Source organism: Manis javanica, chromosome 1 (genome assembly GCF_040802235.1).
Source record: "Manis javanica isolate MJ-LG chromosome 1, MJ_LKY, whole genome shotgun sequence".
Lineage (NCBI taxonomy): Eukaryota > Metazoa > Chordata > Mammalia > Pholidota > Manidae > Manis > Manis javanica.
The window spans coordinates 217,677,676-217,697,045 of record NC_133156.1 but is presented as its reverse complement, the minus strand read 5'-3'; the positions used below and the strand labels follow the sequence as shown (position 1 = coordinate 217,697,045).

Here is a 19,370-nt window from a genome sequence, read left to right as displayed (position 1 = left end):
TAGGGAAACAGGACAGTACGACCTGTGAGTGGGTTCCCACAGCTGGCACCCCTGCGACAAAAGAAAAGTGAGTGATCTTTGAAAATCTTAAAGGGACAGGGGCCTCACAGATGGATGGAAGCACCCTGGCACAATCAGCCCAGTAACTGGGAATCTCGGGGAACTCCGGGTGCCCCAAACCCCTGGGCAGCAGCGCAGCTCCGAGGCCCCTCACGGTGATAAACAGCCTCCTGCCCATTCCCCCGCCAGTGCGACTCCACCATAGTGGCAGCAGCCACACCCAGGACAACCAGGCAGAGCTTCTTCCACAGCGGCCAGGCAAGAATCAGACAACCCATCTGTGCGCACCTGCCAGCACAAGCCGCTAGGGGTCACTGGTCTCCCAGCAGGGGAAGGCGACAACTAGCAAGAAGGGACGTTCTCCCAGCCAACACACACACCAGCTCCCCACAACTACCTCTATTGCCATGAAAAGGCAAAAGAAGTTGATCCAGACCAAAATCATAGAGTCAACCCCTGAGAAGGAGATAGACCTAACCAATCTTCCTGAAAAAGAATTCAAAATAAAGGTCATAACCATGCTGATGGATCTTCAGAGAAATATGCAAGAGCTAAGGGATGAAGTCTGGAAGGAGACTACAAAAATGAAACAATCTCTGGAAGGACTGAAGAGTAGACTAGATGAGGTGCAAGAGGCCAGACATGGAACAGAAATCAGAGAACAGGAACATAGAGAAGCTGACGCAGAGAGAGATAAAAAGACCCCCAGAAATGAAACAATATAAGAGTACTGTGTGAACAATCAAAAAGGAACAATATCCGCATTACAGAAGTACCAGAAGAAGAAGAGAGAGAAAAAGGGATAGAAAGTGTCTTCAAAGAAATAATTGCTGAAAACTTCCCCAAACTGGGGGAGGAAATAGCCTATCAGTCCACGGAAGCACACAGAACTCCCAACACAAAAGACCCGAAGAGGACAACAACAACAGACATAATAATTAAAATGGCAAAGATCAAAGACAAGGACAGAGTATTAAAGGCAGCCAGAGAGAGAAAAAAGGTCACCTACAAAGGAAAACCCATCAGATTATCATCAGACTTCTCAATAGAAACCTTATAGGCCAGAAGAGAATGGCATGATATATTTAATGCAATGAAACAGAAGGGCCTTGAACCAAGGACACTGTATCCAGCACGATTATCATTTAAATATGAAGGAGGGATTAAGCAATTCCCAGACAAGCAAAAGTTGAGGGAAATTGCCTCCCACAAACCACCTCTACAGGGTATTTTAGAGGGACTGCTCTAGATGGGAGCACTTATAAGACTAAATAGATGTCACCAGAGAAAATAAAATCACAGCAAAGAAAGCAGACAAACCAAATACTAACTAAAGGCAAAAAGTAAAATCAACTACCCACAAAAGGCGTTAAAGGAAACACAAAAGAGCACAGAATAAAGCAACCAACATATAAAGAATGGAGGAGCAGGAATAAGAAGAGAGAAATAAAGAATCACCAGACAGTGTTTATAACAACTCAATAAGGGAGTTAAGTTAGACAGTAAGATACTAAAGAAGCTAACCTTGACCCTTTGGTAACCACAAATCTAAAGCCAGCAATGGTAATAAGTACGTATCTTTCAATAATCACCCTAAATGTAAATGGACTGAATGCACCAATCAAAAGACACAGAGTAATACAATGGATAAAAAAGCAAGACCCATCTATATGCTCTTCAAACCCAAAGTCATGCACAGACTAAAAGTCAAGGGATGGAAAAAGATATTTCATGCACACAACAGGGGGAAAAAAGTAGGTGTTGAAGTACTAGTATCAGATAAAATAGACTTCAAAATAAAGTAAGTAACAAGAGATAAAGAAGGACATTACATAATGATAAAGGGCTCAGTCCAACAAGAGGATATAACCATTATAAATATATATGCACCCAACACAGGAGCACCAGCATATGTGAAACAAATAGTAACAGAACTAAAGGAGGAAAGAGGATGCAATGCATTCATTTTAGGAGACTGCAACATGCCACTCACTCCAAAGGATAGATCCACGGGACAGAAAATAAGGAAGGACACGGAGGCACCGAACAACACACTATAACAGCTGGACCTAATAGACATCTATGGAACTCTACATCCAAAAGCAACAGGATACACATTCTTCTCAAGTGCACATGGAATATTCTCCAGAATAGACCACATACTAGGCCACAAAAACAGCCTCAGTAAATTCAAAAAGATTGAAATCCTACCAACCAACTTCTCAAACCACAAAGGTATAAAACTAGAACTAAATTGTACAAAGAAAACAAAAAGGCCCACAAACACATGGAGCCTTAACAGCATGCTCCTAAATAATCAATGGATCAATGACCAAATTAAAACAGAGATCAAGCAATATATGGCAACAAATGACAATGACAGCATAAAGCCCCAACTTCTGTGGGACGCAGCAAGGCCAGTTCTAAGAGGAAAGTATATAGCAATCCAGGCTTATTTAAAGAAGGAAGAACAATCCCAAATGAATAGTCTAAAGTCACAATTATTGAAACTGGAAAAAGAAGATGAAATGAGGCCCAAAGTCAGCAGAAGGAGGGACATAATAAACATCAGAGAAGAAATAAATAAAATAGAGAAGACTAAAACAATAGAAAAAAATCAATGAAACGAAGAGCTAGTTCTTTGAGAAAATAAACAAAATAGATAAGCCCCTAGCCAGGCTTATTAAGAGAAAAAGAGAATCTACACACATCAACAGAATCAGAAATGAGAAAGGAAAAATCACAATGGACCCCATAGAAATACAAAAAATTATTAGAGAATATGATGAAAATCTATATGCTAACAAGCTGGAAAACCTAGAAAAAATGGACAACTTCCTAGAAAAATACAACCATCCAAGACTGACCAAGAAAGAAACACAAAATCTAAACAGACCAATTACCAGCAAAGAAATAGAAGTAGTAATCAAAAAACTACCAAGGAACAAAACCCCTGGGCCAGAAGGATTTACCATGGAATTTTATCAGACATACAGAGAAGACATACTACCCATTCTCCTTAAAGTTTTCCAAAAAATAGAGGAGGAGGGAATACTTCCAAACTCATTCGATGAAGTCAGTATCACTCGAATACCAAAACCAGGCAAAGACCCCACCAAAAAAGAAAATTACAGACCAATATCCCTAATGAACGTAGATGCAAAAATACTCAATAAAGTATTAGCAAACCGAATTCAAAAATATATCAAAAGGATCGATCATACACCATGACCAAGTGGGATTCATCCCAGGGATGCAAGGATGGTACAACATTCAAAAATCGATCAACATCATCCACCATATAAACAAAAAGAAGGACAAAAACCACATGATCATTTCCATAGATGCTGAAAAAGCATTCTACAAAATTCAACATCCATTCATTTTAAAAACTCTCAGTAAAATGGGTATAGAGGGCAAGTACCTCAACATAATAAAGGCCATATATGATAAACTCACAGCTAACATCATACTGAACAGCGAAAAGCTGCAAGCTTTTCCTCTGAGATCAGGAACAAGACAGGGATGCCCACTCTCCCCAGTGTTATTTAACATAGTACTGGAGGGCCTAGCCGCAGCAATTAGACAAAACAAAGAAATACAAGGAATCCAGATTGGTAAAGAAGAAGTTAAACTGTCACTATTTGCAAATGACATGATACTGTACATAAAAAATCCTAAAAACTCCACTCCAAAACTACTAGAACTGATATCAGAATACAGCAAAGTTGCAGGATACAAAATTAACACACAGAAATCTGTGGCTTTCCTGTACATTAACAATGAACCAATAGAAAGAGAAATGAGGAAACAATTCCATTCACAATTGCATCAAAAAGAATAAAATACCTAGGAATAAACCTAACCAAAGAAGTGAAAGACCTATACCCTGAAAACTATAAGACTCTTAAGAGAAATTAAAGAGGACACTAACAAATGGAAACTCATCCCATGCTCTTGGCTAGGAAGAATTAATATCGTCAAAATGGCCATCCTGCCCAAAGCAATATACAGATTTGATGCAATCCCTATCAAATTACCAACAACATTCTTCAATGAACTGGAACAAATAGTTCAAAAATTCATATGGAAACACCAAAGACCCCGAATAGCCAAAGCAATCCTGAGAAGGAAGAATAAAAGTGGGGGGGATCTCACTCCCCAACATCAAGCTCTACTACAAAGCCACAGTAATCAAGACAATTTGGTACTGGCACAAGAACAGAGCCACAGACCAGTGGAACAGATAAGAGACTCCAGACATTAACCCAAACATATACGGTCAATTAATATACGATAAAGGAGCCATGGACATACAATGGGGAAATGACAGTCTCTTCAACAGATGGTGCTGGCAAAACTGGACAGCTATATGTAAGAGAATGAAATTAATCACTGTCTAACCCCATATACAAAAGCAAATTCAAATGGATCAAAGACCTGAATGTAAGTCATGAAACCATAAAACTCATAGAAAAAAACATTGGGAAAAATCTCTTGGACATAAACATGAGCGACTTCTTCATGAACATATCTCCCCAGGCAAGGGAAACATAAGCAAAAATGAACAAGTGGGATTATATCAAGCTTAAAAGCCTCTGTACAGCAAAGGACACCATCAATAGAACAAAAAGGTACCCTACAGTATGGGAGAATATATTCATAAATGACAGATCAGATATAGGGTTGACATCCAAAATATATAAAGAGCTCAGGCACCTCAACAAACAAAAAGCAAATAATCCAATTAAAAAATGGCCAGAGGAGCTGAACAGACAGTTCTCCAAAGACGAAATTCAGATGGCCAACAGACACGTGGAAAGATGCTCCACATCGTTAGTCTCAGAGAAATGCAAATTAAAATCACAATGAGGTATCACCTCACACCAGTAAGGATGGCCACCATCCAAAAGACAAACAACAATAAATGTTGGCGAGGTTGTGGAGAAAGAGCAACCCTCCTACACTGCTGGTGGAAATGTAAATTAGTTCAACCACTGTGGAAAGCAATATGGAGGTTGCTCAAAAAGCTCAAAATAGAAACACTATTTGACCCATGAATTCCACTTGTTAGGAATTTACCCTAAGAATGCAGCAGCCCAGTTTGAAAAAGACAGATGCACCCTTATGTTTATAGCAGCACTATTTACAATAGCCAAGAAATGGAAGCAACCTAAGTGTCCATCAGTAGATGAGTGCATAAAGAAGATGTGGTACATATACACAATGGAATATTATTCAGTCATAAGAAGAAAACAAATCCTACCTTTCGCAACAACATTGATAGAGCTAGAGGGTATTATGCTCAGTGAAATAAGCCAGGTGGAGAAAGACAAATACCAAATGATTTCAGTCATATGTGGAGTATAAGAACAAAGAAAAACGGAAGAAACAAAACAGCAGCAGAATCACAGAACCCAAGAATGGACTAACAGTTACCAAAGGGAAAGGGACTGGAGAGGATGGGAGGGTAGGGAGGCATAAGGGCGGGGAAAAAAGAAAGGGGGTATTATGATTAGTATGTATAATGTGGGGGGGGCATGGGGAGGGCTGTGCAACACAGAGAAGACAAGTAGTGATTCTATAGCATCTTACTATGCTGATGGACAGTGACTGTAATGGGGTTTGTGGGGGGGACTTGGTGAAGAGGGGAGCCTAGTAAACATAATGTTCTTCATGTAATTGTAGATTTATGATAACAAAAAAAAATGTAACACTGAAAAGAAAAATAATTACTTCTGGAACTATAATAAGATAAACCTGACTATTCAAAGTTTCCACATGTTAACAAAATGGAAATGACCTACATGCATAAACACAATTTCAAAGTCAGTATATAGCAGAAACATGAACACCACAGCCAAAACTATTTTCAAAAATTCATTTTAAAATCTAAAGTAACTTGGGAATCTTTTACAAATCAATGTATTTATAACTTAAGAGTCAAACATTTCACTCCCCAGGCCACTGCCAACAATTTTAATTTAAAACTAACTACAAGAAAGAACAAGTCAAACTACATTTTCATGAGAACTAACCTCAACTTAATTATGTGTTGATACAGCTCAGCTCCTACATTTAGAACAAGTTTTAACTAGGAAGGTAGCATACCATAACAGCCAAATATATCAGCAAAGTAATGGGAATGAGAAAAGAACCTGTATCAGGAATTATAGTAAAGAGATGATTATTAATCCATTGTTTCTCATCCAATCAAGGATCTCACTTATGCAAACTTCCCCTCTTCTCCAAAAATCCCTATATTGTTTTTCTTTCTCCATTGGATCAACATTATAAATAACATCTCCCACCTTAAATAAAAATCCTCCCCTGACACCATATTCCCATTGCCCTACTTCTTTGATTTATAGCAAAATCTCTCCAAAAAAAAGAAAAAAACTATCCACACTCACTGTCATCATTGCCCTCTGTGATTCTTTCTCGAACCCATTGCAATCTCGTTTTCATCCTCATGTTGCTCTTATCAAGATCACCAGTGAGCAAAAGCCAATTGTCAATTCTCAGTCCTCATCTTATTAAACCTACTAGTGGAATTTTACACAGATGATTTTTTTTTTTTTGTTACACAGATGATTTATTTGTTATCCTTTTGCCTCCCAGACACCACTCACTTTTGGTTTTCCTCCTTTCTTTCTGGTCTGCCTTCATTACCTTCTTTGGAAATGCTCACCTTCATCCTGACCTCTAAAGTTGGCTTGCCTAAGGGCTTAGTCCTTGAACCTTTTATCTTCATCTTTATTGTATTCTCTAGGCAATAATAGCCTGTTTAGACTTAAAGTGTGATGTATACACCAGCACAGCCTGGCCTTTCTTTCCTGTACTCCAGATTCACATATCTAGCTGTCCATTTGAAATCTTCACTTGGACAGCTAATAGGAATTTCAACATTAACATGCTCAAAATAAAATCCTAGATCTACATATGCTTTTCAAAATCTACTCCCTACCTCCACCTTGTTCATCTCTTACCAGTATGAAAGCAACTCCATTTTCCAATTTCCCATGCCAAACACTTAAGAGTCATTCTTGACTATTCACCTATTTTATAGGTCCTACCTTTGAATTATATCCAGAATACACTGCTTCTCACAACCTCCACCACTAGCCGCCAAAGTCACTACATCACCTCTCTTTTCAGAATAATTATTAATAAGCCTCCTAAACTGCACTACCTGTTCCCATAAAACAGAATGCCCATACAACAGCAAGAATAATCCTTTTCAAACCTACATCACATCAAGTCACTTTCCTGCTCAAAAATTCTCATGACTTGCCATATTCACTTGGAATAAAAACCAGTTTTAGTGATGCTCTACAAAGTCTCTCCATGATCTAGCTCCTGCTACCTACCTCATCCACTACTCTTTCCCTTGCACATACATGCCACTCCAGCTACACTGTGCTCTTTGCTTTCCTCAAATTCACTAAGGATATACTGCCCCAGAGTCTCTGCACTTGCTGTTCCTCAACCTGAAGCCCTCTTTCCCTGGGTATCTGCCACACATCCGGAGGCTATAAAGGTTCTCAGGCAATGTTAAGCCAGAGGACACCATCTTCGTACTCTCCCTCAGCCTCGCTACAAGTCACTGGACTGGTACCTCCCAGAAAGGAGATCATCTGAAGTCCCAGTTTTTGTAACTGTTACCCAGAGGACACTTTCAGATTGCCTGGGCAGGACTGCCACAGGACTGCATATTTTAAAAGCTGCTATCTGAGCTGTAACTCAGCCTGAAACCAGGTGCTGACTAATCCCTCCCTCTGGGACAGACAGGTCTTGACACATCGTGAATAACTGGGTCCTATCAAGAATAAATCAGGATACCCAGACAATCAGAAGAGTTCAAGAAACCAAGTACTAGGGAAGGTTGAAAGATAAGGTCCATCCACCCAAGGCCATTCCTTCAAGATTAGGAGAGGTGGCTGCTTCACCTGATACAAAGAAAAAACAAAGACAGTCAAGCACAATGAGCAACAAAGGAATATCTTCCAAATGAAAGAACAAGATAAAACCTCAGAAAAAAACTTAATGAAACAAGCAGTACTAAGAACACCAGGCAGTTAGCCTGGTACACAGCCTGAGTGACTAATTAGCAATAGTAAGGCATTGTGCTAAAAGGTTTTATAAAGATTAGTTCATTTAATCATGAAAAAAAAACTGTATGGAGGTACTATTATTATTCCAATTTTACTACTGAGACAAAGGCATAAGAAATTAAATAACTTGTATGTCACACAGCTTTTAAGAGGTACAGTCAGCCTCCTGTACCTATTAAATGAGATTGTTAGATAACACAAATGGAGTATTTAACAAAATGTTTGCATATAAAATTCCTAACATTTATGGAATACTTATTATGTGTCAAACATTAATGCAGGTTCTTTATATGTATTTACTCATTTAATTCCCATATTGTTTAAGTTGTTGCCATTATTTCTTTTTAATTGGAATATAGTTGATATACAATACTATATTGGCTTCTCATTACAACACAGTGATTCGATAATTATACACATTATTATATATTCACCATAGTTAAGTGTAGTTACCCCCTTACCATACCAAGATATTACAATATCACTGGTTATATTTTCTATGCTGTACTTCCATTCCAGGGATTAATTTATAATTTGAAGTTTGTACCTCTTACATCCCTACTCACCTATTATATCCATCTTCCCACCTCCCTCCCCTATGGTAACCAATAGTCTATTGTCAGTACTTATGGGTCTATTTCTTTTTACTTGTTTGTTTTGTTTTTTAGATGCCACATATAAATGAAATCATACAGTATTTATCTTTCTCTGTCTCACTCATTTCACTTAGCATGATACCCTCTAGGGCATGCACATTATTGCAAATGGCAAGGTTTCCTTCTTTATGGCTGAGTAATGTTCCATTGTGTATATGTACTACATCTTCTTTATGCATTCATTTATCAGTGGGCACTAGGGTTGCTTCCATATCTTGGCTACTGTAAATAATGCTGCAATAAACACAGGTGTGTGTAGATCTTTTGTCACTATTATTTTCACTATTATTTATCAGAACACCAAAAATAACTCAACAGAAGTTACATAAAAGATGCTACTGAGAGATAAATGACACAAACTCCAAAATTTACTCTTCTCAGAAAAGTGTTAATATATGTCTTAAAACAATGTGTTTGAAGATTAGAACTGGAAACCAATTCAAAGTTAGCTGAATTCATATCATATATAAACATATCATTAACTGTGTGTTTGCTATCTTATAGTTCTAAAAAGCCCTCTAACATTCAAAGACAAAATAGTCACAGATTTCTTTATTTAAAAAATCAACCCCTTCCCCAAAAATCTGGTTGCTACTCCATATTGCACTGTATTCTGGTTAATGCATTTTTTTCATTATAAGTAAAAAATTGTCTAGATCAAAATATATCTATTTAATGTTTAAAATAGAACTTATTCATTTATACCAATCTGAAATCACTATGTTTACATACTGTAAACAACCCTCTGCTTTAAAAGTCAGTTTTATTAACAAAAATAAATTTTAAATCACTGCCAATTCCTTTCTCCTGAGTTAAAGTGAAAGCCACAGGAATTATGAAAAACTGCTTCATATAATTTCTTTGGCTCAACATAGCATTTGGTTTTTAACTTTTAGTTCAAACTGTAGATACCCATTCCTTTATTAATAATTAGCATATGAAAGATTCTGGGTAAAGGGTAAAGACCCTTAAAACTTACGGTGCAATAATGGCTCTAGCAGGTCTTTTTGTAGACTGTACTTGTGAGAGCCAACCTTCTAGCTGTGCGTTCAGCTGCGGTCCTATAAAAAGAGAAGAGGGAAATTGGAGTCAGCAAAGCAACGTACTATAGATAACCATATGTGACACACAGTCCTCACTGAACATATTTGGAACTAAAATAGCTTACTGGGCAGTGGGATCATCAGTTTGGATGTTAATGTTTGGAACCTAACCAACTACTAAGCAAGTCAAATGATCAGACCAAGTACTTATTAAATAAAATTTGCTTTTATCCATTTACTTATTTATTTACAATAGTCTTCATTCCAGAACAACACAATCTACAATTTGAAGTACTGCCTAAAAAACTAAAACGAGAAGCAAAAGACCATTAGTTTATGCAAAGAATCAAGTATTTTTTAGAGCATCAAAACCTGCTATAATCACTGAAATCACATCCACAGAATGATCGCTCCCACATCCAGAGACTTTTTCTTCCCTCCACTCCAGCTTCCTACTCCCACAATCATATCAATAACCGGTAACTACACCACCTCAAAAATTTCTATTTCAAGCATCTCACTCTCTCCACTTCCTTTCTTTCTAGTTCGCTCCTAGAAATCGGTCGACGCCAACAGATTTGGAGTCACTTTTACCACTGTCCTTCATCCTCTCTTCTTCCCTTCGTATCCAGCCTGAGACTTGATACATCACTCTAAGCACCCCTGTGCCTATGGCCTCACTTCTTTGCTCCTCTCTTCCTCCATCATAATCAAGTCATAGTTAAAGCCAACCGTCCACTTAAACCAGTACCTCTCCCTGAACAGCTGAATGAGACTAAGAAACATAATCATACTTACTTTGAAATTATACCTATAACTTTCAACAGACACTTAGCAAAGTTCAGAAATCATACCACATTATTCTAGTAAATGTGCTCTCCCATCTTTAGAACAGTATGCTAGACAGCTTCTCTTTTCAACTTAAACCTTCATCTCCTTCTCTCTCTCAGAAGATGATTATGCTTTTCATTTTGTCAAGGAAAAACAATCAGAAGCAGGATGACCAACCATCTGGTTTACCTGGATTTTCCCAGTTTTAACACTGGAAGTACTGCATCCTGGAAAACCTCTCAGCCCCAGGCAATTTTGAATGATTGTCACCCTAAATTCAGAGAAGTACTTCCTCCTTCCCATCACTTATTCTGCTTTCCCTCCTGTGTGAACAAATTGTCCTTGCTCCTGTCAAAAGCCAAAGAAATAACTGACAAACTGACTCCCCCTGTGATTTTCTTACTCAAGGACCCTGCTCCTACAACTGTCTCTGTCTCCTGCACTAACTTGTCCCTTTTTACTAGATCATCAGCATGCAAATAAATTATACTAGCTAACTGATTTCCCCTCAACTACCACCCCATTTTTCTGGCCCCCTTTTTCTCCAGCTCTCTTTTTAAACTTTTAATCATAAAATACTTAAATATTACAAAAGAATCTAGATATAACACCCATGCACCACTATCCAAATAAATCTTAACATTCTCTTATTTACACTTAAGATTTTCCTCCATTTAGAAATAAAATATTAAAGCCACCATTGAATATCTTGCTGATTCCATTATATACCTCCCTCCTTAGAGGTAAACACTTTCTGATTTTGGTACTTTTTTTGTAAATACTTTCACTAATATATGTATCCATAAATGATATGTGATATTCTGCATTTTTAATGTTATAAAAATATACTATATATATTATTCTGCAACTTGTTTTAGTCACTCAACATTATGTTTAACAATTATATGTGTTGATATACATATAGCCCTAGTTCATTCACTTCCAATGCTGTATATAGTATTGTACTATATGACAAAATTTGTCAATTCATTCTCTTATTCACAGACATTTTGGTTGTTTTCATTGTTTCGCTGTTAATATAAAAGGCTACAAGTCTCTTATAAACGTGTGTTAAGTTTCTCTGGGATTGATCTAAAAATAAAAGTACTGGATCATAGGGTACGCACATCTTCAACTATACTAGAACCCTGCTAAACTGCCCACTTAGCTGACAGATCAATTTACCCATCAGTGTGGGGGCAAATAAAAATAAGAGGTTTGATTCTCTGTTAAAAATAAGGCAAGAGACACCCCACACACACACTTTTCTTACAGCATTGTCTCTAGAAAACTTGTAAATTCTTTCTCTTTCCCTCTGAAATCTATGAAAAATCTTTTAGAAGCTAAATAAGCCTTTACCCAGCAAGCCAGGGCTGTCTTTGTCAAGGACCTGGTAGGCATCTCCTTGAAATGGGATCATCAAGGGAGACAGGGCTCCTTTCTGCCAGTTTCTGTTGGAAGATAGGAGCCTAACTTTAGCTGGCCATCTAGCTCCAAGTAGCAAAATTAACTCTGGTCATAAAGATACAAGGGTTTTTTGAGCCAATTAGCTAATACATACAATTACCCCAATTACCAAGTGAATTTAGGATGAACTGTGTGTGGCAAATATTGTTAACAAGTCCTCTTGAGAACAACTTACAGTTTATCTTGAGAACACGTATGTAATGGGTTGTTATATGCTTGGCTGTAAAAAAGGGTGAGTTCTTTTAGGTCTTTGCAATCTCTTAGTAGATTGCCTATGATGTTGTGGGTAAAATTGTAATATTTTCAGAATATTTTGCCTGGCTTTGGTACATCTGCATATCAACAGACATTCCTCAGGAGTGAAAAGCGGGAGTTCGTCTCCATATCAGTGGGCAATTACCAGGGCAACAGAGGGCTTATCTGAACCTGAGAGGTTAGGGGGAGCTCTTGCTTGCTTCTGCAGGAGCAGGAAACAGACGGCTCCGTACTGCAGTTTGTAAGCAATAAACGGCTTTTAAACTTTATTTCTCTCTTTGACTGATTTCAGTTTCAGAGGTATTTTGCCCGGGGATTTTCTTTCCCCACAGTTACAGATGTGCATCGCATTTTGGCTTAATACTTACTCAAAAATAAAATTGTACTCTCTTACTATTGAAGTGAGGCTTTCTGAGATGGATGAGGTTTTGGTTTAAATTATAGTTCTCCAAAATCAGCAATGATTAAAATTCCCATTTCCCTTCATCCTTGCCAAAATTTGGTACTGTCTGAATTAAATTAGTTTTTTGCCATTTATTAGGTATGAAATGGTATCCCTTTATTTCTTCTAATTTGTATTCCCTAATAGCCATTGAGATTAAGTATCTACTGATTTAGAAATTCCCCTGTTTATATTTAGGACTATACATATAAACAAGTTTATAATGAACAGTCCATCTGTAAATTACTAAAGTACAAAAGGTCTGACTCAGCAATCAAATGATGTAGTTTATTTTAAAAACTTACATTTAAGCAAAATTTCCCAAAAAACTTATATCACATAATCTCATTAACTCAATGAAAAACAGTTCCTATTTCCAAAGTAAATTTTTTTAGTGCTTAATAAATTTCATATTAAAATAAGTATTGTTCTAAATATTTCAACATTACAGGAAGTTTACAGAACAAAAACTAACAGATAAAAGCAAAGAAAATAATATCTTCCAATTCAGCCACCCCACTGCCAAGAACTTCACTAAGTTTAAGTACTAAACCAAGCTTTCTTATCAGAGCTTCTACAAAAAGACCAATTTCTTCAGACAGATCCTAAGGTAAAACCAAACTTTAAGTTTCTTATTTATTTTTGAGTAAGATTGAGTGTATCCACTTATTACATGTGGTTGCTTAATTACTCATCTATAAACTGTCAAGTAAAAAATGAATTTGTGTTCTTCTACAGAGGCTAATTTATACTTGGCAATATGGTATCCTTAATACAAGAAGTTGATAAAGAATACATCCTTTGTATTTCAAATACCACTGGATAAAGGCACAATGACGAATGGAAAAATCTAAAGCATTATTAAATCCTAGCAAAACTACTTAATGGCTGTGCGCTCTTACCCTGAGAGGGATAAACAGGCATTTACTTCTTTGGTAAAATAGTCAAACCTGATTCTCAAAGGATCATTGCTAAGGTATTTCCCTAAGAAACAGATGATAAAGAATGTTCTACAGGTCAATTCAGTAACTTCTGTTTCAATCCTTAAATCAAACAAGATTTCACCTGGTGACAAAACCAGAGAGATATGAAACACACATATATACAGCCCCGATTTTCAGAAATTTCTATGCAACTTATTAATAAAACCATTCTAAGATGTGGTAATTAAGTAAGCCAAATTGGTTTTCTACACTTTCCTGTTTGCCTATTCCTCCTATTCCTCTTTGCAACAAAAAATACCAATGGCCTCCTCATTCAGAACACAAGTCATGTGTTCCGTAAACTTCGTTCAAAACAATGTTACAATGAACACCCGAGGATCTTATTAAAAGGCTAATTCTGATTCTATAGTATAGTCTGGAGTAAGGCCTGGGATCCTGCTTCTCGAGTGGACTCCCCAGGTGACAGCAATGTTTGCTGATTCCACAGCCAGCAAACAGGAGCGTTGTGGAACGCTCCTGGTTCCACAAACCTATATACTCACCAAGGTTTACCCAGAGAAAAATATAAGATCAATATGGGTAAGAAATATGCACTCATTTAAAAGTGTTAATGAAATTTCCCTTCCCTTTTTTAAATTTATATTTTCCCAATCATCATCTAATAAAGAACTACTGTCATATAGGAAATTTTGTACTTTCTGGTATGATGTAGGTTCCTAAAAGAAAAGGAGGGAGAATACACTTTGAAAAATCTGAGGACCACTGTATCACATTCTAGACCTATCATTTATCTTTACTAAATGTATATGAACTGTGCAGCCTTATTTACTAGAGCTATTGAATAAACTATCACATCATAAGGTTAACTATGACCAATAATGATTTACTGTCACAAATAACATTGCCTCCATTTATTAATTGAACATATATTTATAGAACAGCTATTTATGTGCCAGGAAGTGGGATGGAAGCTATAATTATAGCAATAAAAGAGACAAATGCAATACCTGCCTTCATGGAGCTTATAATTGTCAATGTCTTAAATCCAAAGAGTGGCTGAAAGATGAAAATTTCAGACACCAAGCCAAGCTAGTAGGAGAGACATTTTTGGTTAGAGGAGGAGTCTTCCAGTATTGCTCAAACAATTCCACATAAAAAGGTAAAGAATGACCAATTGCCACTGCCACAACTTTTTTACCATTCTTCTTGAAGTGGTAACTCCCTATTAAGACTGGAAACTTAATTCCACAGGATTTGTTAAAGTAAAGTAACAAGAGACAAAACAGAAGCACTAATTACATCAACAAAAAAAGAGTGGGCTGGCAGCACCTAGTGTCTCATTTTTAATCATTTTGTGAAATCTCTTCCACAAAATTAAAAAATAAACTCTGAACTGTGGTGAAAAAATCTACAATATGATTAATATGTTAGACTTGTTATAACAGTGGCTCCTGGATCTCTCAATTTCATGAACCAATAAAATTTCAAAAAATTGGGGGGACCAACACTGGATTGCCAATTTTTTTATTTTATGGAAAAAGGACATTGAAAACACATCAGCCATTTATCTATGATCATCATGATTTCATAAAATAAATACCCTAACACCAAAAAGTTTAAGAAGAATATAGTTTTAAAACAATCTTCATCCTGTACATTGAATAAATTAATCACATCCATTGACTCCAAGACAACATCAGTATCAAGGTACATCATTATTCTACATACTATTAAAAAACAAAGAAAAAACCCTCTGAATTAAGCTATGACATATGGTTTCTGATCACTTAGGATTTTTTATCTATTTGTTGAAAAAGCTCTTTTAAACTTACTTAGACATAAATTATTAACACCCTTGTGCTTATATAAAAGAACAAAAGCAAAGTAAATTCAAAATATTCTTAAGTTTTTCTTCACATTCACAATCTGATATTACTTTATAATAACTTTTTAACTGAAGAGTCATTGGTAATCTTGTTTTTCCATAGTTATCATCCTAGGTAACATTTAGAGAATTAATGATGCAACGTTTATCCTAAAAGTGTTCCCCCTAGATAATATCTGAATTCAGCAAAATTAATACACAGAAATCTGCGGCATTCCTATACACTAACAATGAATTAGCAGAGAGAGAAATCAGGAAAACAATTCCATTCACAATTGCATCAAAAGAATAAAACACCTAGGAATAAACCTAACCAAGGAAGTGAAAGACCTATACTCTGAAAACTACAAGACACTCATGAAAGAAATTAAAGAAGATACCAAGAAATGGAAATACATCCCATGCTCATGGATAGGAAGAATTAATATTGTCAAAATGGCTATCCTGCCTAAAGCAATCTATAGAGTCAGTGCAATTCCTACCAAAATACCAACAGCATTTCTTCAACAAACTAGAGAAAATCGTCCTAAAATTCATATGGAACCACAAAAGACCTCCAATAGCTAAAGCAAACCTGAGAAGGAAGAATAAAGCTGGGGCAATTATGCTCCCCAACTTCAAGCTTTACTACAAAGCCACAGTAATCAAGACAATTTGGTACTGGCACAAGAACAAACCCATAGACCAATGGAACAGACTAGAGAGCCCTGATATAAATCCAACCATATATGGTCAATTAATATATGATAAAGGAGCCATGGACATACAATGGGGAAATAACAGCCTCTTCAACAGCTGGTATTGGCAAAACTGGACAGCTACATGCAAGAGAATGAAACTGGATTATTGTTTAACCCCATACACAAAAGTAAACTCTAAATGGATTAAAGACATGAATGTAAATCATGAAACCAAAAAACTCTTAGAAGACAACATAGGCAAACATCTCCTGAATATAAGCATGAGCAACTTCTTCCTGAACCCATATCATCGAGAAAGGGAAACAAAAGCAAAAATGAACTCATGGGACTACATCAAACTAAAAAGTTTTTGTACGGCAAAGGACGTCATCGACAAAACAAACAGGGATCCTACAATATGGGAGAATATATTTGTAAATGGCATATCTGACAAGGGATTAACATCCAAAATATGTAAAGAACTTACACACCTCAACACCCAAAAAGCAAATAACCTGATTAACAAATGGGCAGAGGATATGAAGAGACACTTCTCCAAAGAAGAAATTCAGATGGCCAGCAGACATATGAGAAGATGCTCCACATCAATAATCATCAGGGAAATGCAAATTAAAACCACAATGAGATATCACCTCACACCACTAAGGATGGACAGCATCGAAAAGTCTAAGAACAACAAATGCTTGTGAGGATGCGGAGAAAGGGGAACCCTCCTACACTCCTGGTGGGAATGTAAGCTAGTTCAACCATTGTGGAAAGCAATACAGAGGTTCCTCAAAAAACTAAAAATAGAAATACCATTTAACCCCAGAACCCCACTCCTTGGAATATACCCAAAGAATACAACTTCTCAGATTCAAAAAGACACATGCACCCCAATGTGTATCGCAGCACTTTTTACAATAGCCAAGATATGGAAGCAAACTAAGTGTCCATCTATAGATGAATAGATAAAGAAGATGTGGTACATATATACAATGGAATCTATTCAGCCATAAGAAAGAAACAAATCCTACCATTTGCAACAACATGGATGGAGCTGGAGGACATTATGCTCAATGAAATAAGCCAGGCAGAGAAAGACAAATATAAAATGATTTCCCTCATTTGTGGAGTATAACAATGAAGCGAAACTGAAGGAAAAAAATGGCAGCAGACTCAGAGACTCCAAGAATGAACTAGTGGTTACCAAAGGGGAGGGGTGTTGGAGGGCAGGTGGGGAGGGAGGGAGAAGAGGACTGAGGGGCAGTGACTGCATTGGGGTATGGGTGGGGACTTGATAATATGGGTAAATGTAGTAACCACATTCTCTTTCCATGTGAAACCTTCATAAGAGTGTGTATCAATCATACCTTAATAAAAAAATTTTTAAAAAGTGTTCCTCTACTGCCTCTAGAACTCTTATCCAAGCAGCTGACACACATTGTCCAAGCCTCAATACCATACCTTTCCTGGTCCTACTAAAAGGTAACATGAGAAGATGTAAGTCACAGGTTTCAAAAGACAACCCAGAAATGGTCATCTCTTCCATAGATGGTCCTTAAATGGCCTGTTAACTGAAATGTCAATGGGATGCGATTGTCCAGTCATACCAGCAGGATTAACCATTAAATTCACATACATATAAACAGCAAGAACTATTATTATAAAATGGACAATGATTTTAAGATGCCACTGACTATAAAACACATCTTTATTTCAGAAATGTTAAAATGTGGTAAAATGTACATCTGAAAAATCAATGAAATATACTAACACTATGAAAACCACACTCACTAAAATGTCCTTATATTTTTCATTTCAATGCAGAACAGCAAAAAATTCAAAGACCAGCATTTGGGAACTATTGCTTCTCACACAATGAAAAGTTTTTGAGAAGCCACATCAACTACAATAATCTCATTAATTTTAAAAATAAATAACATTCCAGCAGTCCTCCCCAAATCCTTTCTCTAATTACTGACATCCTACTATTTTCACATACTTAATATTTATTGTTGTGCTCCTGTTAAACAACAAAAATTCAACTGGGTTAAGTTCAAATACCTTATTGGCTTTATTAATCAATTCAAAAATGGGGTAACATTCCATCTATCTAGTAAAGGGGAGTGCCACTGAGCTGCAGAGAAGGAAAGGTTTCTAAAGGTAGAAGCAGAGGACAAAGGAAATTATCAGCAGAGTAGTCATTGTTTTAGGTAAACTCATCCTCCTAAGGGGAAACAAAAGGGCTTATCATTAAATTTCCTACTACTGATGAAGAAATTCCATGTTGACTAGTTAACATTACACAGGGTGGGGGATGGGGGACTGTGAAACAACAGATTAGGAATTAATTACTGGTTTGGTGACCTAGACAAACATGAGTGACTCCATCTTTAGGCCTTCTTAAGACAATTTGCAAAACTTAGTGTCTTATTTTTTGATACATCTCAAGGGATATTGTTTGCTTTATGTATCTATGATAGGGCTCCTCACACAGAAAAAAAATAAGCCCTTGGGAACATAAGAACTGTCACACTCAATCTGACCTAAAACCCATCCAGAGCAGCACTGCATCAAATCAAAAAATAAACTCTTGCTGTGAATAACATTAATTGTTCTCCTTGATATAAACCTCAAAGATTAGGCCAAATCCAAGTATCCTGAATTCCTTATTATCCACTAATGTGTTTAAACATTGTAAGAATTTACTTACATTTTTAGCTAACTCTCTAATTCAGAATATAATTCCATAGGGGCAATTAACCATCTAAATGAACAATCTTTCTTTTGGGGTCCACCAACCAACTTTTGTGTTTGACAACTGAATGCCACTTTTCTACTAACTCATACACAGACTCTCAAATTTTTCATGTACTTACTTAATACCATTCCATTAGCATTTCATACCTGAAAGGATTGCAAATTTGGAGGATCACGGTATACTTTTCCCTCCAGGCCATTTACAAAACTGTAATCTGAAAATAGGTTTA

General features: G+C 36.6%; 1 protein-coding gene across 6 annotated transcripts in view; it reads right to left on the bottom strand.

Moving 5' to 3' along the window:
* Positions 1-19,370, bottom strand: part of MEMO1 (mediator of cell motility 1) — a 128,432-nt gene that overhangs the window by 62,646 nt on the left and 46,416 nt on the right. For 5 of the 6 annotated variants that reach the window (XR_005058789.2, XM_017662624.3, XM_037009394.2 and 2 more), the window contains exon 2: positions 9,810-9,891. Coding sequence is in view for 3 of the 6 variants with exons in the window: in XM_017662624.3 (XP_017518113.1) it covers positions 9,810-9,891 (82 nt within the window). In the remaining 3 variants the exon portion in view is untranslated. Of the gene's footprint in view, positions 1-9,809; positions 9,892-12,063; positions 12,156-19,370 lie in introns of all 6 variants that reach the window. The other variant, XM_073214649.1, reaches the window with a different exon arrangement.